The 25997-nt window shown below is 44.1% G+C and overlaps 1 protein-coding gene and 1 long non-coding RNA gene across 17 annotated transcripts in view; one reads left to right on the top strand and one right to left on the bottom strand.

The window, feature by feature from the left end:
* LOC408429 (tensin-1) overlaps nt 1-25937 on the top strand; it is a 147194-nt gene extending 121257 nt beyond the window's left edge. For 12 of the 16 annotated variants that reach the window (XM_006560362.3, XM_006560360.3, XM_016915779.2 and 9 more), the window contains 12 exons: nt 11148-11431; nt 11563-12185; nt 17487-17700; nt 17919-18110; nt 19242-19901; nt 20363-20709; nt 21081-21170; nt 22233-22347; nt 22445-22628; nt 22737-23102; nt 23245-23527; nt 23667-25937. In XM_006560362.3, coding sequence (XP_006560425.2) covers nt 11148-11431; nt 11563-12185; nt 17487-17700; nt 17919-18110; nt 19242-19901; nt 20363-20709; nt 21081-21170; nt 22233-22347; nt 22445-22628; nt 22737-23102; nt 23245-23527; nt 23667-23826 — 3518 coding nt within the window. In that variant the 3' untranslated portion in view covers nt 23827-25937. The remainder of the gene's footprint in view (nt 1-11147; nt 11432-11562; nt 12186-17486; nt 17701-17918; nt 18111-19241; nt 19902-20362; nt 20710-21080; nt 21171-22232; nt 22348-22444; nt 22629-22736; nt 23103-23244; nt 23528-23666) is intronic. The other 4 variants (XM_006560361.3, XM_006560369.3, XM_391976.7 and 1 more) reach the window with 4 other exon arrangements.
* On the bottom strand, nt 1190-5261 carry LOC102656212. Its single transcript, XR_003305967.1, has 2 exons — nt 1934-5261; nt 1190-1786 (listed from the first exon to the last, which is right to left on the bottom strand). It is a non-coding gene; the product is annotated as an uncharacterized LOC102656212 (long non-coding RNA).
* Nucleotides 25938-25997: the final 60 nt, after the last annotated feature.

The following is a 25997-nucleotide window of genomic DNA, read 5'->3' as shown; positions in this document are numbered from 1 at the left end:
TGCGATATCGTGCGATTTTCGCTCATTCTCGTAATCTCGTATCCTTCGTGTTTCTCCTCTCCACGTTACCTAATAATTAATAATTGATAAATAGGTCATCCGTCATCAAAATTTATGCACTCGAAAATAGAAGGAGGGAGGGGTATATAGCTATATAGATGCTGTACAAAGTGCAGTTTATCCTTGAGGCCGCCACTTGATGCTTTAATTTAGAACTTTACTAATACCACGAAGCCTGTTAAAACCGTGAGCGCACCCGACCAATTTTAATTCCAAATAATTCCACTATCTTCTTCATCGAAACCCACCTCCCCTTTCTCCTTTCTCTTCTCCCTCTCCAGTTCACCCTTCTCTTCCGCCGCACTTCCTGTTCTCTCCCTATTCCTTTTAAAAGAAATATACGAGAAACGAATCGGTCGTTAAATATCTTCCGCCCGAGAGGTTTTCCGCCCCCAATTTATAGAAAACCGCTTCTCTCTCCCCCCCAACCGTTCCCCCACCGATAAACTTTTATCGGCCGTGGAAGAAATAGCACCCACGCGACCACGTTCGTAAAACGAACGATTATTTTCCATTATATTTGTCACCATTTCCTATCCCTCCATCCGTATACACGATATATCTGTATACGAGAAAGTGAAACTCGTTTTTTTTCGAAGGAAAAAAAAAAAGAAAAAATTATTAAAAAGAAGAGAAGGGGAGAAAGATTTTGAGAAGGTCGATCCTCCGACGAGAAGACGGAAATGTAAAGAACGGTGGAAGGTGGTGGTGTTCCGTTGGTGGGGAGGAGTTTGGTTTATTCTTGGCGTCGGGACGAGACGGTGCTTAATAGTTTTCGCGCGTTTCTACGAAGCACAAAGCGGATTATCCTCCGTGCGTGATTCTGTTTATATTATACAAACCTATCGTAGTGGAATTTCGTTTGTTTATATATACATCGATTTCGACACGGAACGACGCCAGACGCGGGACGAGATTCGACGTGGATAGAAGCGTTTTCGAGCATCGTGCGTAATTCGTAAGTGGAAAATTTCTTTTTATCGACAGTAAAAAACAAAGATCGTCGTTTGCTTTTACGTTTAATTAACGTCAACGTTCTAATTGCTCGCTCGCGTGTTTTCGTTTCGAATTTTTACCAAGATTCACGTCAATTCGCGGGAGATTGATTCGAAAAAAAACTTACTTTCGATTCGACATCAAAATTCATTTATTTGCATTGTCGGAGAAGAAATACGAATTCGTTTGTTCGAATATATTGCAGGAGGGGAAAACGTCAGCGGTCAGAATAGAGACTTGTGATCCAAAATTGGTAAATCGGCCGCTACTCTCGCTCCAAAGAAACAACGTGATACGGTGGAAAGTGTGTTCTTGGAAAGGCCGTTTGTAATTCTTTGGAAAAACGTACCTTGGATGGAAGTGAGCGCTAAGTGTGTGGACGACTTCCGTCCGCGGAGCGTAAGATTTCACTTACGCTGTCAATGGACATCGATATTTCCAAGCGGAATATTCGCTTTCCTTCATCGTTCTCGTTTAATCATTTCTATCCACCGATATATCTCGTTCGATATTTATCTCTCGTGAAATTCTTCTTCTTCTTCTTCTCTCGATTTGTCAATCGTGATCTTTTTCTTCCTTCGAAATCATATCGAAAAACTTAATTCGAATATAATCCGATTTTTCCACTCGTTAGATATGATTAATTCCAAGTTATCGATAATTTAGTGGATAGATTATGAAAATTTTGTCTTGCTCGTCGGTGGCTTGGTCGATAAAGATAGGCTGGTATCTAAAAAACAAATTAAGGAGGATCAGGTTAGAGAGTACTTTGTAGTCTCAACGTTGCTTTGATAAAAGGGTTACTGGTCTAATGATTTTATCAAAGTAACGAGTAACCTCGATTATCTTGACAACCCTTGTGAAAGTGTTACTCAACTCGTTCGTGTAATGAATAATTTGGCAAATTATACTTCAAACAGAAATTGAAAATACGAAATACAGGGATGAATGGGATAACTCCGTTAACTTGGAACGAAGAGAAAAATATAATTGATCGATAACGTTGTTTGACAGGATCCGACCTCCGCAAAAAAGCGAATCGGTTGCACAATGGATATCGAAGCGGTGACGAAATAAAAATGCGCGAGAGAGTTGCTCTGGGGTTGGAGTAAACAATGGTGACGTAACAGCAGGAAGACGTACGACCAAGAGCGACAAGACAATGGCCTGTTGTCTCTGTTTTCTCTCCTCTCGACCCTTTCTCTCCTTCCTCTCTTCTACTCTCCTGATCCAAAGTCTCTCGACGACGAACATTTTCTCTTCCCTCGTTTCGCCGCGCACAATTTCTTCGACAGTGACCGAACAAAAGGCTGAGGTCATGGCGTGGAAACGACTTTTGAGAGCCGGCACACGAGCTTTGTTTCCTTGTTTCCCGCCGAGTTAAAAATAATCTCGAACCGGAGCCATTCGCTTGGAATCGATACACCTCGCATCACGAATATCAAACATTTATTTCCCTATTTTATTCTTCCTTCCTTCCTCCCTTTCTTTCTTTTTCTTTTCTTCGAATTTCGATCTCGAAACTTTTCCACAAAATTTCCACGAGGGATACATCAACCAGAGAGAAATATTACCACGAAAATAAGAGATATATTTCGCCTCGAACGAATTGATTCGATTTCCCGCGGCGGTTTCGTTTTTTCGTGGAGGCACGCGTCACGCCTCACGCACGAATCGTGCACGCGTCCTTGTCCCAGTTCGGCCACCTAGGAATACCGCCTTGCCACTTGCCAACGCCAGCCTGACCAACATTTCGCTCCGTCCTCGTCACTGGCCGACAGAAGTAGAAATAGCCACGATACGCTCGGACGAGCGCGAGCTGCCGCGGGGACAAACATCGATCTGGATTTACCGGTGATGAATCACGCGCCGCTCGATTTACGATTTTTGATCGGAGGAATGGGACGGGAAGTTGGCGGCGGGAGAAGCTTTCGAGAAACTCGGCCGCGCCTTCGCCGCTCCTCGTGATTGAGCCAATTCTCGTGGAGGGGGAAACGTTTCCTTTAATTATCTCGCGGACTTTTATAAATCGAATCTTATATTTTTAACGAGCGTAGAATAATAGACAGATACGTGAATCCTGCTCGAATATTATCGAATATATATACTTTTATAATATTGCGTAACGAAAGGTAATTAAAGCTCGCGTTTAACGTGGTTCAATAATTTCGAAATGTTAAAGTCGTACGAAGATTCGCCACAAGTTTTCATTCGTAAATAACACTTGTGGTCCGTTTATTATATAACGCGAAATTGTATAAGAGAAAGAAACGAGCGGTCGGTTTGTAATAATATCAATGGGCGGTAAATTATGGCACAAAAGATGACGAGTGAAAAGCAAGGGAGAGTAATTACAAGCAGTGGAGGGAAATAGAATCTTTGGAAGCTTTCCACTCTCGGTGTGTTCCCTCTAATAAACGGTCGGATGAATGATTGTCTGAAAATGTCAGGAATACAAAGTACGACGTTGTCTTTTGTTCCACAGATAGAGAGAGAGAGAGCAGCCTCTAGGAGGATTCAAACAGCTGATTTGTATGTATGCATGTAAGTCATGCAACGAGACGATGCTCCTCCGATCTAGTTGCCCCGGCGCATTTATGTAAATTTCTCGTGACACGCGAGGCCATTATTCGGGGCGACCCGAACCCGGATCATTATAAGGCTATTTCACCCTCGTGTGCTTTATTTAACGCAAGATCCGGATTGGACGAATTGCTGGAACAGTCGGCGGAGGCCCGTGATCGGTAATCGTTACGGGTGTCACGTATGATATTCTCGTAAATGCGCACCACCAGCCTGTTTATATCCCGCGTAATTTTATTGCGACGATCGTTTGATCGTTTAATTGAGGCCCGCAACGGATCGGGTATAAACGGATAAAATACGATCGCGATTTATTTCTTTGATCGGTAAAATTAGAAACGGAAAGAGGAAGCTTTCTTTTCCCGGACTCTAATTTTTTTTGCTTTCTTGGGAAACCTTGGCATTCCAAGTATTGATGTTGGACAGATACGATAAAATAAACACTCATTCCCTTGAAGGTTCTTCTAAAGAAACGAATCGAAGAATGGTCCATTCTAATTCGATGTTCCATCTCAGTGAAGATCGGTTAAAATGCTCGAAGGATCGATTATTCGAATTTTTGTTTGAAGATTCGAGATTTGGAAGAGAGGAGAGCGGTAGGAAATGAATGGCCGGCAATTAATAATTCATCGTCCGGCGGCGTGATTGAACGCGTTGAAAGGCACGCGTGCGCGGGTGTGGGACGAGTATTGGAACGGCACGCTTGCAAAGGACACGTGCCATAACGCGTAATACGCATCCTATGTGCTCGATCGGCCGCGCGATGATTACTAATTTTCACGATACGTTCGTTCTACGCGATGTAACGAGAAGGAAGCGAGCATTGTTTTGTAACGCGCCTCCTACGCCACAATTTATATTTCTGAATCGTAATGGAAATCCTTCGGTCTTTTTTTTCCTTTTCCTTCTTTTCGTATATCCTCCAAGGAAATGCAATATCCATTTTTAATCCTGGAAACTTTCTTAAAAATTGCAATTGTACTCTCGAATGTATTAAAAGTTTGAAATTTTTATTTTTTTTATCGAGTAAAGAGATGGAACTCGAGTGGAGATTCCTTTTGTTCCTTGTAAACAGTCTTTTTCGCGTTCGAATTCTGTGTAAATTTGGTTCTATAGAATCCAAAGATTTTTTAACGAAAGATACAAAGATACAAATTACTAGCGGATGTAATAATGGGTACAGGCTCTGGAAGAAAAGGATTTATTCGACGCGAATCGTGCGAATTGGTTCGGATCTATCGATCAGAGATAAGAAAAACTGCTCTCGGTTCTCGTGGAGGGAACGAACGAGTTGGAACAAATGAAAGAGCGTGTAGTGCACGAGCCGTGGCTTTCTATGCGCCCCGATTGAAGATTCTAAAGACAGATTGTGTCACACACGTACTCTCCGATTGTTGGACGGAGGAGGGAAGAAAGGGACGAATTTAGCGGCGAGCGTGGACCGAGCTTAGTCCAAACCGAACGATGAGCGCTCTTTGTGCGTGTACGCACGCACGCACGCACGAAATATCGAGTCGAACGATCGAATCGACGACGACGACGAAGACGACGATGACGACGAAACCGAGGCAAGAGCTGCGGAGCTGAGTGTTGCCGTAGAAGGACTGGCGACTGGAGGCCAGTCGAATGGGTAGAGGGGCCCACCGTGAACACGCAATACCCGAGAGTTGCACACACGCTTACGCAGGTCAGGAACCACGTGAACGATACTACTCTTGCCTCGCGTGGAGAGGTAGAAATTACTCTCTCGAGGAGATGGAATTTTCGTGAAGTCGATGGAAATCCTGGTATTCTCGAACGAATTATAAAAATTTTTCGATCCCTTTTCTCTACGCGATACAATTCTATCCAATATTATTAATAGAACTTAGAATTTTTCGATTTTCGAAGGATTCGCAACGCGATGCAAAATGACCTTTCCTTGGAAAATAATCCCATTAATTTTAGCCGATAATTGCGTAACATTTTCGACATAATATTAAACGACCGAGCTGCCAAAAGGAAGTAACTGACAGCCAAGATTCAAACACGTGTAACCAACCTATCCTATTTTCGAACCAGACGGTAACAAGTGAGAAGCATCCCCTGCTCGATTAATATGGACTTTTGGTTAAAAAAAAAAAAAAGAAGAAAAGGAGCGAGTACACGGAAGAAACGGCTCGCTTTCGGCTCGAAAGAGATATACACACACACACACACACACACACACACACACAGAGACGTAGATTCGGTATCGTAACGCGGCGAGTACTCGTGTTTATTCATGGGCAGAGCGTGGAGGAGCAGAAGGAGAGAGACTTTGCCATGCCAGCTCGTTGCGTAGGATGAAACGAGGCCTGCCTCCAATGATGATGACGATAGCCCCGGTTACACACGCTCTGGTGCGCTGGTGAACGATGGTGTGACGTAGCCACGGGTGGTAGTGGTGGTGGTGGTCGGATTGATGCTGATCGCGATGACGGCGGTGGTGGAGAGCGGTGGTGTGGTTGGTGATCACCATCGTGCAGCATTTGCAACGTACAGTGCCGTTTCTGTGCTCCCGGTGAACGGAACACGCGTTTCTTCTCGCCGAGATCCCGCCGACCAGAATCGCCTTCTTTGCTCGGCCGATCGTGAAACCCGATCCACCACGGCCATCCTTGGGACTACGCCGATTTTTCTTCTTCTCCCGACCTTAAACCGGAATTTGGATCTCGATCAAAGGTGAATCCAGCGTATCTTTGTATAAATATCGGGTGTCGCGAGAAACGATCGAAAAATGATCGCGCAACGATAATTCGAATTCGTCCTTTCTCCCTTCTTTTTTTTCTTTTTTTATTTACACGGAATTGGAATGGAATTTTTTCTTCTCTCTCGATTTCCAAATGGAAGGAAGAAATCGTTACGCCCCTCGTATTTTTTGTCATTCGAACAAGGTATACCATATATATATATATATATATATATATATATTACGTGGTGCGTGGATCGTTGCCCACTTCCCCATCGCCGTCTCACGAATCTCTATAAGGCCGTCAAACGAGTAATTCGTCCGTACGTCTCCCTTTCTCTTTCTCTTTCTCCGTTTCGCGCGCGCTCGCCTCGAGTCACCCTGTCCTTCTCCCTCGCCTCGTAACAGCTGCAACTCTCTTCCTCGTGGACGGGGAGGGCGGGCGGGGAGACCCTCTACGGGGCCTGGCTCGACTCTTTTCTCCTCCGCGAAAGATAATGACGGTGCCGGTGCGGCCGTATGAATAGAAACCGGCCAATGGCGAATTTTACTACCATAAGACCGTCGAGAGTAATCCGCATGGGGCCGTGAATGGCGGGAAAGGAGGGCGGAAGGGAGGAAATAAAGTAAAGGAGGGACGGAACGGCGGGGGGAGAGAGGAGGGAGGAGGGAGGAGGAGGGGAGGGAGGGAGAGAGAAGAGGAAGAAGGGAGAACCGGCTAAAGCGATGACGTCTCCGCGCGAGAATCTAATTACCATATTCACCTCGACGAGGCAAAACCTTACGATCCTACCGTTGCCTACACCGCTTATTAATACGATGTACGGGTTTCAACGTACGTATGAAAAGGGTTGATCGCGAAGGAAGTGTAACACCGAGACGGATATCCATATCTATACGTATATATTTTCGTTTCTATCCGCTAAGAAAGGAATCCCGCTCTTTCTGACCACCTCTCCTTCCTCCCGTTTTCTCGAACGTAAGAATATATATATATATATATATTTATACGCGATGTTGGATATGGTCGTTGAAACGGCGTGAAATGAAACTGGAAACTGAAATTTTCGCGCGTAGGGGATTGCACGCAGATAAGTATTATCAACGTGGATTGGAAGGAATCGATCGAAGGATAAATAATTTTTCGAGTAATCTAATTCTCGAATTTCGGGGGTTATATCGGAGAATAGATTTAAAAAGAAAAGAGATTTTGTTTTCCCTTTTTTTTTTTTTTTGGTTTTGCGTTTTTGAAAAATTTCCGGGGAAAAACTTATTCTTCTTGAAACGGTCCGTGTCTCGATATATCTTTTCGCTTCGAGATGTGTTGTTACGTAAGTTGTTTAAAAGAACCACTCTGCGAGATTATCTATTAATGAAATATTGATACTCGATCGTAAATTCCAAGGCTTTCACAAACGACTTGGCGAGTTATTTTCAAAAGAGTAATAATAAATTTTCCATCGAATTTCCTTCCTCTCGTCAAACTCGCTCGTTTCAAAATAAACTCTATTATTTTTTTTTCTTGTTTCTTTTTCGTTTTTTTTTTTCTTCTTCTTCATCGAGAAATTACCCACGATATATATTATTATATATTCGACGAGATGCAATAAGAAACGATGCCCGCGTTTCTTAATCAACGATGAGCGAGGGAAAAAGTGCGCGGCGGGGACGTTATTAAAGAGCGCGATATGAAATTAGATCGCGTCCCTTAGGCGAACCTTTTGCGTTGTCGACGGTCATCGTTAATTCCATCGTTTACTTGGCGAGGTGCACGACGTTCCCCTACCGATTGTTTATGACGCTCGTGGAAACGCGGACCGTTCCCTCGACCGCTTCTCTTCGGGGAACCCGCTCGAAGATACGGTTTTATCGCTTCCTCTATTAACTCGATTTAACGACTCGATTCGCGAATCGTGCCACCATGATTTCCTCCTTCCTTCAGGATGGATACGGTATAGAGCGTTGGAGCGCGCGAGAATTGGAACGAGATTTTATTCCGTGGAATATTCGACGGGTGGGAAAATTTGTTGCATCGAGCGGAATTGGAAAAATTTGAGAGAAGGAAGGGTATATAAAGAACGAAGCAGGAAGAGATAAACGTGGAGCAGAGGTTACTTTTGAATCACCTTATCTCGCGAAAATTGCGCTCGCATCACGTGACGCGATACGATATACCATACACCGGTCATAACTCCATCAACGATGGCCGTAACTTCTCAGCCGGCGCGAATCGCGTTTACACCGACCCGTGGCTAAAAGCGTACGCGGTATCGAGCCAAAAAACAATCGATGCACGAGCATTCGGATAAGAATCGAGACGCGCAATAAAGTTTTGCGCCCGATCGATCGATCGATCGAATCCCGTCCATGGATTCACTCCTGCTCGAGATCGGCCCTGTTTTCGCCGATGCGAGCACGGGGGAAGGGACGAGAGAGGGCGAGAATGGGAATAACAGACGAGGCAGAGACGTAATCGTTGCGTGGACGTATCATTTGGCGCAATAAATCGGCGCGAATCGTGAACGGCCATTGGCCAAAGGCGACATCGGCTTGTATATATCGACAGTGGACAATGTGCGTTGCAGCTGCGGCTCGTGCACGTGTTAAGTGCTCGTCGTTAGATCTCTCCTCGATGTTTACCGCAATGATTAGCGTGATCTATGCCCTTCTATTGTGCCGATAGAAATTGATGCCGTCGTTTCTTAAGAATCGTTCTCGAAATTAATCAAGGAAAAAAACAATATTCTCGTACGAAGAACCTTTCCAAGAAGAATCAATACAATGAATCAATAAAATGTATCCCTCTTCTATCGATTAAATTAACAACATTCGTATGTTTCCAACATTAATGTAAGATCGAATAATGGTTAAATTTGACCATCATCTTTAATATCTTTTTCTAAACATACAAACTCAAATTATGTGTTACAAATTGGTTGTTGGAAATATCGTTTCACGTGCGATTAGCCAAAGATTTCTCAATCTTCGAAAGGAAGCACGCGAGACGCTTCCTCCAGGCAATCAATTCCAAAGAATCGGCCGAAAACCTTAAATCTCACCTTCCTCGAAACAATTCTGGGTGGTCGTCTCCCAACTAGAATGGCAACCGATTCGATCCTTCTCCCTTTTTAGATTTCTCTTCCTCTCCAGAATTCCTCCCCTTTTTTTCCCTCCCCTTTTTTCTCCTCTCTTTACGAATCATTGTTGAAACTTTATCTTAACGCGACGGGGATAAAGCGAGCGCTCGTATCGCGACCGAAGCTCGCGATAAACGTATCAGTGTCGTTACAGCTTCTTATCTCGGCCTCGCGAGTACTCGCCCCGTTGATTTACTACGTCGTTCTCGCGTTTTCGCGGCTCTGCCATGGGCCAGATTCAGATCTCCCTCCCTCTGGTCGTGGAAAGAGCGTAGCGATAATCCTGTTGATCGAGATCGAGAGCAACAGGCTGGCCGTTCGCGGCATGTTTCGCGTTTGCGCGCGGGTGTTAAATGCGTTCCATCTGCCGGCCGAGGTAGATTACGCGCCACCGACCAGTTTCCTTCTCCTCCCTTCTCCTCTCGCGGAGCTTACTCCGTAGTAAAAATGATTTATGCACGGCGAGATGCGTCGTTTCAGATAGGATAGGACGATTGAATTCAGGGACGAGAATCGCAGTGTTGAATCACGACCACGTTTCGCGTATGCGTGGACCATCGATCTCGAGATGGATATCGGGACGAATTTATTCCAAATTCTCGTTTCTTTTCACTAATCGTTTTCGACTTTGAAAGAATTTTAATTTCTTCGCGAATTCTCGATAAATTCTCGACGAGTTTTCGAGTGGAGAAACGGCGGAAAATCGGCCATTCGAGGCTGATGGCGCGTCCACGCTGAGTCGACTTTTAAAATCGGAGCAGCTCTCTAAAATCCGGACTGTTTTACCTTTTTCTCTTCCTTCTTTCTTTCATCTTCGTCGAACGCATCAAAAGGAATATCGTTTGATCTCTCTCTCGAGGCAATCCTCCCCCCAAACGTTTCCAATTCGCTCGAGGTTGTAAAGAAAACACGACGATCGTTGATCGATTGATGCTGAAACTATTCCGGGAAGAAGTTTGGATCGAAAGCGATGATGACAGTGATGAAAGGATGCTTTCTTTCTTCGAAGTCTCGATCTTGGAATTTGGATCGTGCAGGAAGATTTTCGCCCTGAGGAGAGGAGTGTCCCTTAAGACGCGCATACCTGTCGCTTTACGCGTGAATTTCTTCGAATCCGGGATGAAAGCTCGCACGCGATTGCCCTCGTCACGCGAAGCGTGATTTCTCTTGCCGATCTTCTCGGAATGGAGCAAAGCTGGATGGATCCCGGCTTCCCTTTGCTTGCACTTTCCCCGCGGATGAGAAAGGGAGTATTATGGAGGAATCCATAACGAGCGGTTCTATTCATGACCATGAGGGATTATATAGCGTTAAATTGGCCCCACGATTCTTCTTATCCTCCGCTTGCAATTAGTCTCTGCTCGCTTTCGTCGGTCAACGATTTACAATCGATTGTTTCTCTTTAACGAGCCTCCTTGTTCGCCAGGCGTCTGGAAATTGCTTCGAATTTCTCTCGAGAGACAGGAACATTAATTAAATTATTAGAAACGATATTAATAAAGCACGCTTTGATAAATTAAATCGTAACGTACGATCCTCGACCGAGAGGAGTTTGTTTTATTCCAAGGATGTTACAGTGCGTTACGTTCGTTGGAAACGAAACGCGCGTGTGTGCATTGGTTGTAGAAATATAATCCGATCGGATGGGAATTTTTGTTCAGAAGGACGGGAAACTCCATTATCACCGCCACCACCTTCGAGCTCCTCCGTTCAGACGTCGCCTCGCGGATTGGGTTACACCTGCGGTCCCATAGATGGATCCCTGTACGCTGTGGTACACCAGGGTGCTGCCGGTGGTGCCCGTGGCTCGCCATTGACAGTTTCCATGGACAGCGGAATTAGCAGCGCCCCGCCGCAACGACCTAGCCCACCCGAGCCGGAGCCGGACAACCAGGCTCACGGTGATCTCGATAAGCTGCTCCATGATATGATGCTCACCGTCGAGGTAACCTCTCTTCATCCAACAACTTTTAAAATATTCGAGAAAATAATTTTTCACTCACGTTTCTATCAAAATTTCTTCTTCCATCCTTTCTCTTCTCTCTTCCCGAGCGGAACGAATCTTGTTAATTTCAGTCGATGCCGGATCCCCCAACGGAGGATTACAGAACGGACAGGAGCGAGAAGATGTACATTCAAGAAACTCGCAGCTACAGCAGCCACGCGAGCAGCCATTCCCCGTCCACCTACTCGACGCTGAAGGATTCGTACAGGAATTACAGCACCGGGAAAGATTCGAGCCCCCCGTACAACTCGAGCAGCAGTTACAGCACACTGAAGAACGAATACCGCGAGCCGTCAACCAAGATCGATCATCGAAGGGACGAGTTCGAGTATCGGGTATCGCCCGACCGGAAGATCACCGAGTCGTCGACCGATCCGTACAGGAAGCACGGTGATTCGTTCTCGCCACCCGGGAACATCGATTACATAGACGAGGATATACCTTATCACGCGAGGCAGACGAGTCAACCGTTCTCTTACGGCGCCACCACCGACATGCTCAAACATCAGAAACTTTCCTCCCCCTCTTTGGTGAGGAAGGCGTCCGTACGAGGCGCAGCGCCCGTCGTCGACTTCGAGGACATCCTCGGGGAGAACTCGAGGAGACCTGTCAGCCCTTTGAGCCCCAACACCCCAGATCCTCCGCCAGAATTCGCCAACGGGTCTGCTAAGAACGCCTCGGATCACGTGGACGGGTGAGCGATGCTATATGTATCTTTTCGCTAACTTTTTACGGATTTATTGATCAGAAATATCTTCGAAGTATTTTCAAACTGCTTACACATCGTTCTGAGATAATAGCTTTGTTGAAAAATAACTCTCTTTCGAAATATTTTTTCCAAAAAAAGAATCTTTCAAACTGCTTACACATTGTTCTGAGATAATAGCTTTGAAAAATAAGTCTATATATTATTATCCTTTCTCTTTCGAAATATTTTTTCCAAAAAAAGAAGTGTGAATCTTTCAAACTGCTTATACATCGTTCTGAGATAATAGCTTTGTTGAAAAATAATTCTATATATTATTATCCTTTCTCTTTCGAAATATTTTTTCCAAAAAAAAAAAAGAAGGATCTTTAGAAAAATGACGATTCAAAACAACTCTTTCTCTCTCCATACATATATATATACCCTCGACAAACTGATTACGGGATCCCTTTTCCTGGCACGATTCCCGGCAAACGTTTAACATCGGACAAGCTCTAGCTATACTACGTGTAACAAATCCCATAATTAAATGCGCTCAGTCCGTCTCTAATAATACTTCGAGGGGTGAGACCGCGGTGAGGCCCGGCTCGTGGAACCGTTTCGTCACGCCCGATGTACATTGTGAAACTGCGACGAGGAGGAGGAGGAGATTTTCCGCTCGGGATCGAAGGCGGAATGGCGCAAACTGGGCCATTCCACTGAGGCAGAGGTTCCAGTGGACGTGTCGCAACTCCTCCTTCCTCCGAATAGGGCGCCGCAAAAGGTCTCTCGATCGAAACGAGAGAGAGTGAGAGAGGGAGAGGGAGGATGGAAAGGACAGGAGGAGGATAAAGGACGTACAATTAATAAATTGTCTACCCATAGGCGGACGCGATTGCGACGCAGTGCGGTCGTCGTATTTCTGCCAGGAATGGCGAACGCGGTCGTCGTGAGTCATTGTCGGCCGGCCGGTGCAAATGGAAAGAGAAAAGTCGGTGGATGCTGCGGACGATGCTGGCACGGACACACGCGTCGTATCGCGTTATGAAATACGAGTTTCGCGGTCGGAGGATGGATACTGGCGAGCCAACGACCGCATTGTCGCCTCGTTGATTCGCCGTTCTGGAACGTTGCGTCCAGTTTTAGAAATATATCGGAGAGCGGAGTTGACGGGGGGAGAGAGAGAGAGAGAGAGACGTGGGAGGGGTTTTAATCGAATTTTATTCTCATGCACGCGAGATTGTTCTATTTTCGATGTTGTCGTTGATTGGAGAATTGATCATGGGGAACGAGAGTGATTAACCCTGTGCACAAGAAATTATTAATTCTTGGATCGAATTGGAATATATATAAATACATCCGCTTGAATTAATCTACGAACATTTTATTCGAGAATATTAAAATTGAGGAATAAAACGAAAGAGTGGACTTTCAAAGTTTTCGTTATTTGAAAGATTTTTTCGTCCCGAAAGATTCGAACCTCTCGAAATTTTATTCGAGAAACGAACAAGAAGATCTCTGACTCTTAACAAGTTTGTTAACTTAACCGTACGTTCACTGGAGTTCGTCGAACTGGGCCGGCAGTTCACCGTAAAATACCCGTTTCGTTTTGTGTATCGAGTCGCTGGAGGGCCGAAAGCCGTGAAAATAAACGTCCCTTGCGCGGGGAGTAGAGGCGGAGAGCGAGCGAAACCGCAAGTTTCGCCCGGATATTTATGAAGAAGCGTGATCCGCTACGATGGAGAAACAGGCGACGTTTATGGTCGAGGAGGTCGACAGACGTTTGGCAGGTCTGCTTTCTCAGCCGCAAAGAAGCTCTCCTTTCGGGGGCTTCACCGTTCCTTCTCTTGTCTCTCGATCCTGCTTTTCCTCCTCCCCCTCCCGACTCTCTCGTAGCTGTTTAAATTCCATCTACGGCCGCTGCCTCTGAAACAATCGTTCCAAGTACCGGAGGCTATCCGTGCCTCGATCGATGCACAGTTTCATCCGATTTCAAGATAACATTCCTCCTTTCCTTTGATCCCGTTCGTGGAAATAAATTGTCGGAAGGGAAATAAATTGTCGAGGGACATTTTGACGAAAAATGACGATTCGTTCGCGTCTAATCTCGTCGATTTATATAAGGAATTCGAGAAGAAAAATCGAAGAGTTTGTTTGATATTTCATTTACCGCGATCCCTTTTTTTTCTTAATCTCATTTCGTTGATTCGCGCAGTTGTTATTTATACACTCCACAGATTTTTTTCGAACGAATCGAAATCTTGAGGGTAAAATTGGATGATTTTTTTAAGAATCTAAGCTTAGAAAATAGCGACGATTGATTCCATTAAGAGAGCGCGTCTGCGGTATTCGAGGAACGTCGGCGAAAATACGACGAAAATAGAAATATTCTGAGATTCGTTGAAGGGAGAGGGAGAATGTCCCTATTCGCGGGACTCCGACTGCCCTCTGACATAATTATAAATATAGAACACTATGGAGAGTCGGTAAATCCAGACTCATCCCTTTTGTTTTTTCTTCTTCTTCCTCTTTTTCTTTTTCTTCTTTGTTTTCTCTTCTTTCTTATTCTTCTTCTTCTTCTTCTTTATTCTTCTTCTTCTCCACTTTCTCGTTTGTTCTCCGTTTCCCGCGCTTCTGCAACTGCGTTTTCTTTCCGCTGGCAATTTTTCCATCGCCGGAGGAGGTTCGCGGAAGCGGAGCGCTCGGATACGGAAGTCATTCGAAGCAGAAAAGGGAGCACAAAAGCGGTTCGTAAAGGCTTCGCGCAATTTTCCACGACGAGCTCGCGTTTCCGACGTCCTTTTCCGGATCTCTATCCTGGCCGAGACTACTCCAACCGCGGTATTATTTCGAGAAAGATCGTTCCCTCGCTCCGTGAAAAATTCTCTCGTGCTCGATGCCGAGATAAATCATCTTTTCCCCGGGGAAAATACCACCATAGAATCCTCTATAGATAATTTTATAAATTCTCTTCTCAAATTTATTTTCGATTGGTTCTTCGTTTTGTGAATTTCGCGAAGGAGCGTTAAAGTGTGAATATTTTTTTCAGCGAGTAGAAAAGTTGGTTTTTAATATTTACTTTTCGACGATAATTTTATCTCTAGAAGAATTTTTTTTTAAATTTTCGTTGGAAACTTTATCTTTTAAAAACTTTATTATAAGGAGGAATTTTTATTATCGACGAAAAGGGAGATAAATGTATGCAGATAGATGATGATAAATATCCGTAGATCCGTAGATGTATCGACGCGTAAATCGACGAGAAGGGGGAAAAAATAAGCCGTCTGAAAACGATCGGCTTGTTTTTCTTACTTCACGTGGAAACGAGTCCTTAAATAATTCGAATGTTACAACAGTAATATTCGCAGCTCGTTCTTAGAAATAGTAATCGAGCAATCGAATACACTCGAAACACGGCGTTAAAATTTATAGCCCTTGCACGGAGGTTAACGCGAATTTACACTCATTGCTTCAGAATTTATAGTTATTGTTACTCTTCCAAAAGCGCGGACTACGAAATTGCTATTAAACAAGATTACGTGTCCGCGGCGGTGTTGCACGCCGTAAAATATTGGCTGACACGAAACGAAACTGTTTTACATCCGGCCTAGGAAATCGCATAAATGTTCCCGAAAATATCGATCTCGTGTCGAAAAACAAAAAAAAAAAAAATTGGATCAACGTAACGAGCCCGAATTTTATTATTCGAAACGCGGGAATCTTTTACGGAGAACGAGGATATCCGTTTTGGTCTATTTCGACGTACCGAACCGGGATAGAACGCTTGTCCTCGTAAATTCCCATTAAATTTCTCCCTCCCCTTTTTTTTATTTCGTGGATGGAAATGGAACATTTTAATTTCACCAGAAACGTTTCACTGCGTGCGAATTGTACGCGCGAATATCAAATGAAATCACCGTTACGACATTTCTTGGCCAACTTGGATTTTTCGATTGATATCGTTCTCAAAAATGCGAGCGATATTCGTTTCTTTTTTCTCGTGAACATTTATTAAAATCCGATTAAATTAAAATAATTTCAAAAATTGATTATTCCAAGCTTGCGTTTTCTTTCATTCTTCAATAAAATATACACATATACAGATAAATCGGTACTCAAACAGTTTTGAAGATGGGTATATTGTATTCAAACGGAATGGGATAATAATTTCTCGAGTTTGATGAAAGTCGGGAACAGAAATCTGGAACTTCTTCGCGTTAAACGTTCCAGTTTCGCGCATGGAACAGACGTTGATCTTTCAAAGCTCGTTACACCCCCTTCCGCGGAAGGGGATTGATTTTCCCAGCAGTTTGCAGACACTGAGAAATCCTATTTACGGTTCTCTCTTTCACCGGCGTGAAATTTACATCGTCGTTTGATCTCGCGGCAAATTAACTTCTCATCCGAACTCGATCCACACATCGAGCCTCTTGCACTGACACGCGCGAGGAACGCATCTTCGCGTCAAAATCCTTCCAATCCCCGCGCGAACGCTGGAAATATTATTGTGCATTCGACAAATAGCGCGATAATTTATTAAAAATCGTTAATTTGCATTCCGCTTCGCGACACGATCTCTGAGTTAAGTTCAATGGGTGTGGCCGAGGTTCCACAGCAAGGAACGAATTTCGTTAGCCGTTTAAAAGGAATAAAAATCGGATGGGATGGTTTATTTATATTAGGAGAAGGTATCGAAACACACGAATCGATGGAGCGCCCCCATCGATCAGGATGCAATTATCCAGGATCTATCCTGGTAGGAGGTCCTGGATTCCGGCCTTCCTCTGGAACCGTGACGTGGCCCCGTTCTAACGAGGCTTTGTTACACGCTTCCGTGCCCCGTCTCGTGTTCCCTCCCCCCTCGAGAAGAAAGTAGCTTCTCGTGTTTTCGTCGCCGCCCGGCCTCGCGAGTAACTCGAGTCGCTTGTAACTCTTGATCCTCCTCGTTGGAAGGCGAGGAAAGCGAGAAATCACGATTTACAGGATGAAAACAGCTGGTTCGCGGGAAGTAGCCGGAGATTCTAATCCGTGACAGGTGACAAAGGATCCGCGGTGTAACATTCGCGGATCGAGTTTTTCCTTTCCGTCCTTTTTAAAGAGGGAAGAATTACACGCTTGAGAGAAAGAGAGAGAGAGAGAGAGAGAGTTTAGTTAAAGTTACGAGTGCGCTTCTTTTGTGGTTTTGTCTTTTGCGAGCGGATTAGGTCGGGCGAAAATTATTAGAAGGCGGAGTGATAAAGGGGTGATTAAGAAAGTTTTTCGGCGGAGAACGGAAAAGTTTTTACCTTGTCCCTCTCTTCTCATTCTCAGATTATCATGGCTGAGGCAACAGCAGTTGAAACTTGCCGCGAGGAGGGATGAAAGAAACCCGGGGAAACTTTGGCGACAAGAAACCGGAAATCGCGTGATCGGCGAGCTGAGAAGCTTGCAGAGGGGAAGGATGAGGCACGACGGGTACGCCAGCGATTCTGCCGTTCTTGACGACGACGAGGACACGTGGCTTGTCAATTCCACTTCCGGCCAGGTAAAAAAAAGGGAAGAGATGATCATCGAAACAGCGCTAGAATTTCACTTTCCATCCAATAATTTCATTTAAATTAAATTGCATCTCGATCTTCTTTCATACTACAACAACTGTGATAAAAAGGAAATAATAAAATTACCATTCTTTTCTCACGATTTTCCTTTCTCCAATGTTATTTCACATCGTGAAATAATTTTGTACAACTTAAAATTTTCCAGTCGCAGTCGAGGGCAGCGCTTTACACATCCGCGCCGGCGAGCCCGTTGCTTCCGCAACGGTCGAGCAGCCGGAAGTACAACGGTACCACCGGAACCGGTACCCTGGGACGGCCGCGGGCCGAGAGCGTGAACGAGCGCCCCTTCATGTCCGTGAAACGGGCATACGAATATCGCAAATACAGCGACAACCAGGTAAACCGAGGAGGAGTGTTGTTGTACGCTGTACACGGTTGGAGAGCAAGAGTTAGTTAGAGATAGGAAGGGGGGGAGTAGAAAGAAAAAAAAAAGTAGTTTGCCCCGGCAGCACACGTGTGTGGGCAGAGTGGGATCGATCGTGTTTAACGAGCGCTTCGTGTCCAGGAGCATAATAAAATGTTTATCGTCGTGTGCATATACGCGATACGAGAGCACGCCGCTCTCGATTACGCGAAATAAATATTTATTAAGCCGGATGAGATGGGAAAAAGAAAGAGAAAAGGAAAAAAAAAGGAGAAGGTGGTGTTATTAGGCCCGACGATCCATTTCACCCGGAGCTACTTAAAATAATTATCGGTAATAAGGATAATAAATCCGAAACGGCGGCACGATCGATTCTACCTTTGCGCGAATGAAACGGCGGCAGCACGAACGCTACAATTTAGCCCCTCGTAGATCGCGATTGTAAAACCAGCTCCCATTGCGGTCCCGTGTTTTATGGTTTTATATATATATATATATATATACATATATACACAGTTAGATCCTAAACAGCAACAACAACTCCCTTTACACCGTAGAATTCGCAAAAGAAGAGAGAGAAGAAGAAAAAAAAAAGAAAAAAGAAAAGATCGCTTTCCTTTTAGTTAGCCATGAGCATCTATAATTTAACCCTTTCTTCTGCCCCACCTTTTTTCCACCGGTTATTACAAGCGAGGCGTTGCTCGCGCGATTGACGCGCTATTAGATAATTCGAGTTAATTTTTACGATACGAAATTTCCTTCTCGATAATCTTCGATAATCGCGATATAATGGCATATAATACGTGTATATACGCGTGTATATAATACGCGTAATATGAATCGAGATTTATCGCCGTTCATTCGCAACCCGATCTCGTCGCGGTCTCTTCGTCGTGACGGTCGGGTTAAAACGTGGATCGCGTTAAAATTTAATAGGAGGCCGATAGGTTGGAAATTAACGCGATTAACGCGGCACGCTAATGGAGGATCGCGGTGATCCGATCGGTAATAGGGAATCAAGCCGTGTAAACACTCGGTGGCAGGAAAGGATTAAAACGACCCCGTCGTCTCCCTCTAGCATGAAGCGCTTGGCTTGCTTTTCAGAGCCCTCCGACATCCCCCCGCTCAGGCTTAGCAAGCACGCGACCCTTAGGATTAGCAGTGCAGCTACAAACACCGTTCATTAACACGGACAAGCCTCAACCACCGAGGCCAGAGTCGCGTAGCGACAGCTTTGCTCGCGCTGACGCTTTGTTGCGCGAGCACAACAGGCAGCAGCAGCAGCAGCAGCAACAGCAGCAGCAGCAGCAGCAGTTGGCCGCGAGCAACGCGGAGCAACAGAAACAAGCAACGATTGGCCAAGATTTCGCCACGACCATGCCTCGTAACACTCGACCGGAATCGAGAAATCGAATCGTGTGTTTGAGCTCGACCACGTTGGCCGGGAACGTTGAGAGGACCGCCGACCACGTGGACGGAGGATTGTTGACGATGGTCGATCAGCAACAATCGAGCACGCGCAACAATCCGGACCCTCTCGTGAGCCTCATTCAATCATTGGCTGAAATTTCGCCCATTCGATCATCCCATACGGTGACTAACAACAACAACAACAACAGCAACAGCAAGACAGACACGAACGATCATCATGCGCCGAGTAGTATAGGCGCAGCAACCACGACGAATGCGAGCAGCAACGTTGTTAACGCCATCACTAATTGCTCCCCTAACCAGTCGCCCAAAGCATGGCAGAATTGCACCCAGGTTTGTCCCTCTCCTCCAGCGGCCATCCTCACTCTAGTAGTTTTCACTCTTAGTTCGCACGGCAGGAGAGAGATTTTCATCGTTTTCTCTTTGTCCAATTTTTTTAACGGATCGATTTCAAAAATTTCGCTCTCTCGATCAGATGATTATTAGATAGAATCCATCTTTTTCAAAATTAAAATTCCCATTTATTGATGATAGAAGTATATTGTGAGAATACACTGTATTCGAAGAAAATTTCTCTCCGATCGTTGCACGTATGTTTTCACCGCAGATCTTTATCTTTCGTACATTTTCGAAAATCGCTTGGAACACCACCTTGCTTGAACCGGAAGCATTAGATGAGATTTATTTAAGTATGCCGCATCTTTTTGTAAACGAGAAGAACCATATTCGAAATGGTTGATGGTTTTAAGAAAGAAAGAAAAAAAAATGGTTAAAAATCGGACGAAAACTTGCAGTCGCACAATGACTCCGCTTCATCGTGGACCGAGAGGAGCATAAGTCCCGGAAGCGCGGTGGTGAGCAGCGCGTCGAGGCCTCAAACTCCGGCATTTCCTGTGCATCCCCGGACCCCGTACGTGAACAACTCGTCGCCCACGGTCACGTTCGCGGCTGATCGCTCATACAGCACGAACGCCACGTACAACGTGAACAACAACAACAATAATTTGAATAACGTCGAGGCAGCCGGGAACAACAACAACAACGTCGGGAATTACGCGAGCGAACGAACGATCTACATCGAAGAACGAAGAGAAGTCTCGAAAGAGACGGGGCTTCCACCCAAGAGTCCGACAACACAGAGGTGGGTTATTATTTTTCTTCGATCGTATAATTAATTTTCATTGATTTCCGTTTAAATTCCGTTCTTATTCCTTCGAATCGTAAAATTATAAAATAAATTCGATGAAAAATATCGTAAGAAAACGATTGATCTTTTGTTTCTCTTTCTTTCAACAATCAATTCAACAATTGAGAATTATTAGGATAAAATGATCAGTTAATTAATTCAATTTTTTTAAAACGAATTAAAACAGGATGATTTTCTTTCCCTTTTTTTTTTTTGAATTATCTTTTTAAAACGAGGCAAATATCATTCGATGGAGTATTTATCTTCCATCGAACATTGCTGGATGGAGGAATGATTATGACACAGTACGATATTCGTGATTCTAGACGCTTGAGTTTCCCGGCAAGCGGGCCACTTAAACAAACGCATAACAAACGATGGCCGCTCACTAACCAATCGGCGTCGTTCGACTATAGGTAATATATATTGTTTCAGAGCACTGGAACGCGTGTAAAATGATGGATCCGCGTTTCTGAACGACGGGATGCGCCGTGAATGTTTAATGTCGTGCCACTAACTATCTGTAACTATCGGTGTACATATATATATATATTATCTGCAACCGTATCGTGAAGTAAAAGAGATGGAAAGTAAGATATGGGGATCGATAATGTAAAATTAATTGGAATATTTGAAAGTATCCATGGGACATGGGATGATTGAAATTGAAATTGATCGATACGGTTGCAAGAGATGCGTTTTTCCGGATCTCAGCATCGTGATGGAAAAAAAAAAAAAAAAAAAAAGAACCGAAGAGCTAAGAACCACGCATTGTTCGTTTGTGAGTGTGTGTCTATATTTGCACCTGTCGGACTAACAAAAGCTCGAGCTTCTTGCATCGTGAAAGCACGATTGTCATCCAACCAATGGAATGTATCACCAAAGTTAAAAAAAAAAAAAGAAAAAAAAAATATAAGGAAACGTAATAATTATCATCGACAGGCTTTTTTATTAATAAATAATATCCAGAAAGAAGGAAACATTCGCGTGATATCACGTTGATTAACATATATACACACATATATATATATATATAATAATAACGTGCATTATCATTTATTTAATGACAACTGTTTTCTTGGTAATCGTATATGTATATAGATGTGTGTGCGTGTGTGTGAATCGTCGTTCTTAGATTGAGAAAAAAAAAGAAAAAAAGCAGTAAATTACGACGATATATTCGTGTCTCTCTCTCTTTCTCTCTCACACATATTCATTTTCTGCCTGTACTTCCTTAATCGATGTATTCCTTTTCCCTGTCCTTTCATTTTTTTTTCTCCCCCCTCGCTCTTGTATGTACCACATTTCCAGTGTTTTCTCACGGCGTACACGCCATCTTGCACGAATCACCTGACAATACACACGTACACATACACACACACAAAGATCACAGAACACACACGCGTCTGCCTGCACGCGGAAAACGAACCTTCTCGAAAATGCAGTTTGTAACGATGCGTGTGATTTCTTCCTTGTAGCAAGGACCGATCTGTTTCTCCGATAAACGAGCCAACAACGATGCAACAACAGTCGCAAGCTGTCTCGCGCAGCCCTGGTACTCCGACCCATATCGAATTCGCCCAAAATCCTAAGGTATATAAAAACGAATGTTTCTTTAAAAAAAATCAATAAAATCGTATTTTCTTATTAAATTTTTCTCTTTTTCTTTTCTTTCTTTTCCCCTTGGAAGAGTGCCACGTCGTACACATCCATAAACAGCGGTGGCCAATCGTCTCCTCAGGTGCAGTATTACGGTTCAAGACGGTCCAGTGTGCACTCGAACACCGAGCCTCAAGAGGTGGCGGACGTGAACGTGAAATTCGTGCGCGACACGAGCAGAATCTGGTACAAACCTAACATATCTCGGGAGCAAGGTATTATATATACACATCCGAAGAAGAAGTGGAGGAAAGAACAATTGCGAATTGTTGAGGAGGGAGGTTAATAATATTAATTAACATTTGTTGATTAACATTTCTCAGCGATCTCGATGCTGAAGGACGCGGCGCCGGGTACGTTCGTCGTCCGGGACAGCAATTCGTTCCCGGGGGCGTTTGGACTCGCCCTGAAGGTGGCGACCCCACCTCCAGGCGCGCCCAGCAGTCCCAGGGACCCGTCCAGCGAGCTGGTCAGGCACTTTTTAATCGAGCCCACCTCGAGAGGCGTCAGATTGAAGGGATGCGCGAACGAGCCGGTTTTCAGCTCGTTGTCGGCGTTGGTTTACCAGCACAGCTTGATGGCGATGGCTCTACCGTGCCCGCTCCTGCTCCCAGAACCGGAAGCTGCGGCCAGAGCCCTTGATTCGCCAGGGACGAACAGCACGCAGCAACTGCTCGCGCAGGGTGCAGGTAAATCGAGATCGAAAGGAATCGGAAGATCGATCCTCTCCTTGGATGCTTTTTTCCTTTCTCTCTTTTCTTTCTCTTGTGATATTGTAATTAATATAATTGCGATCGAATTTCCGTGTTCGTTGATCGTCTTTTCTTCCAGCCTGCAATGTTTTGTACCTGTTCACCATGGACATGGAATCGTTGACCGGGCCTCAAGCCATCAAGAAGGCAGTGACGACCATGTTCGAGCAAAAACCGTTGCCCGCCGCGACTATAGTTCATTTCAAAGTTTCCACCCAAGGGATCACCCTGACGGATAACGCGCGAAAGTTGTTCTTCCGTAGGCATTATCCCACGAATAATATCAGTTATTGCGGTCTGGACACGGAGGAGCGCACCTGGGATTTCGCCAGCGAGGAGACAGGGCGATCGGTCAGCGCCCAGTACGTTGTTCTTTCTTTATACGTTTCGATGAAATTGTTATTCATATTTTCTTTTCAAGTTTAATATTTTCTGCAAATAATAATTCGCGAAATAATTTCCTTACGTGATCGTGATTACGTTTCTTTCGTTCCGTTTCAGTCGATGTTTCGGATTCGTCGCCAGGAAACCGGCGCACAAATCGGACAACCAGTGTCACGTGTTCGCCGAGCTAGAACCGGAGCAACCAGCCACGGCCATAGTGAATTTCGTGAACAAGGTCATGATGGGCAACTCCATAGCGAAGGCCAACATCGTGTAAATCGGTTTTTTATTCGTCTCACGCGTCCTCCAAGATGCATGAATATAACGGTTTTTCGTCTTCGAGGCCTGACAAGAATCGATGAAAAAGGAAAAGAGAAGAAAAGAAAAGAAAAGAAAAGAAAAGAAAAGGAAAAAAAACCCATAAAAGCGCGATTCATCGCGAAGAATGAATACAGCTTGACCGCCGTTTCACCGAACAAATATAGTTATATATATATATGAGCGTGCTGTTCGTTCGAAAACGACGATTAGTTGATGACTCTCGGAGTCGATAGATGTTGGCGCGTTGTTGAACGTAGAGACAGAGTCAGTAGAGCATGAAAACGTTCTAAGCAAAACTATTAGGTAGAGATTAGAACGATAGGGAATTGATTCGTTATTGTTCTAAACGGAAGAGGTTTATATGATACGATACATATATATATATATATGAAACTCGATTCCATCCTCCGTGTCGATGTGATCACACGTTTCATCATCGCAGAAGAGAATGAAAATTAATTAATTAATTAATAATGCGACGATCGTTACAATGCTCGTTGTTTATGATTATTAATAGGTGATAGGTAGAGTAATATAAAAAAGAAGAAAAAACCCGGATACCCGGAGCAAAGTACGATGGCGGGATTGCAACTTCCACGTTGTATTGCGTTGTATTTTTGTAAAATGGAAAATATTCGAGGATCTTTACCTTAAGAATTATTATCACGCGTTTATTCGTCTATCATCGTTGTATACATATTTTCTACGAATTTTTTACGTCTTCTACTTGACTCCACCTCCAAAGGATCCACCACGCTCCACCAATAATCGTCCATCGCAATCGAAAAGCAATCTATCGATCTTCGATCTGTCTAACGTCCCGCCGATAAACGAATTCGTTTTCTTTCTTTTCTCTCTCTCTTTTTATAATCATTATATATTCGTTCAGAGACGAAGTTACAAGAACACGACGTTATACTTTGCTTCCACCACCACTGGTGAGATAGACACCAATAATACGCGCGAAAACGCGTATGTTATTTGCAAGCGAACGTACCGATAGTTGATAGGTATAGTTGACGAGTTAATCGACCGCGTGCTCTATGCGCGAATCTCGGAAAGAAGATCGTCGCGCGTTCGAAGCGCAGCCTCGCGAGTACGTGTCTCGATCGCGGAAGATAATAATAAAAAAAAAAAGAAAAAAAGAAGTTAGTTTGCACGCGTATGTACGTACACATTGTTACAAAAAAAAAGAAAAAAGAAAAAAAAAAGAAAGAAAAAAGGAAAAGAAGAAAAAAAAAGAAGAAGATCGCAAGAAAAATATAGTTGAATATATATATATTATATATATTATTAACCACGTTACACGTTGGGACTCTCGAGTAATGTTTATCGAAGAAAATGTTGCGTCGTTGTTGCGGAGCCGTGCCTGTGTATCGTAAGCCCGCCATGTTCCACAGAGAAAGCAGCGGTTCAACGTTTTACGTTACGATGGTAAAAAAAAAACGTTCTATAAATAACTGTAAATAAGTTGAAACACGAGAAAGTAATGAAACGCAGTGTGGAAGGGCGGAAGGGAGGAGGAGACAATCCGAAGGAGCTCACCGAGATAAGGATCGACGATAAATCGTCGAGGAATAAAATGGGGAGGGAGGGAGGGAGGGAAAAAGAAAAAAAGGAAGAGAAATTTTTAATTTTTTTTTTCTTTTCTCTCTCTCTTTTTTTTTTTTTTTCCTTCGAAACGCGTCAACGTGACGGAACTGAATAAGTAAACGATACTCGAAGAGGAGTAGAGCGAAAGTATCGAAATCGAAACATCACATTTTTGTTTGGTGGTACTCTCCCCGTAGGTTCTTGCCATTGTAATTCGTCCTCACGAGTGACGTCCTCCTTCGTTCGTCTAGAAAATAAAAAAAAGAAAAAGAAAAAGGAAAAGAAAAAGGAAAAAAATTGGAAAATCGACGAAGGAAGATGAGATCGGCGGGGACGACGACAAGCAGTCAATTATCACGGAAAGAAAAATCGTTTATTATACGTGTAATTATACGACAATACCGTGCCACGAGAGGATCCACGATATAAAAAAAAAGAAAGAAGAAAAGAAATATTTATCGTCGTTCCTCGACGTCGCGAAAAAATTTTTCCTTTCCTTTACTTTCCCGTTCGTCTACCACTTCTTCTCCTACT

This window comes from Apis mellifera, linkage group LG13 (assembly GCF_003254395.2).
Source record: "Apis mellifera strain DH4 linkage group LG13, Amel_HAv3.1, whole genome shotgun sequence".
Lineage (NCBI taxonomy): Eukaryota > Metazoa > Arthropoda > Insecta > Hymenoptera > Apidae > Apis > Apis mellifera.
This window is presented reverse-complemented; position numbering and strand designations above follow the sequence as displayed.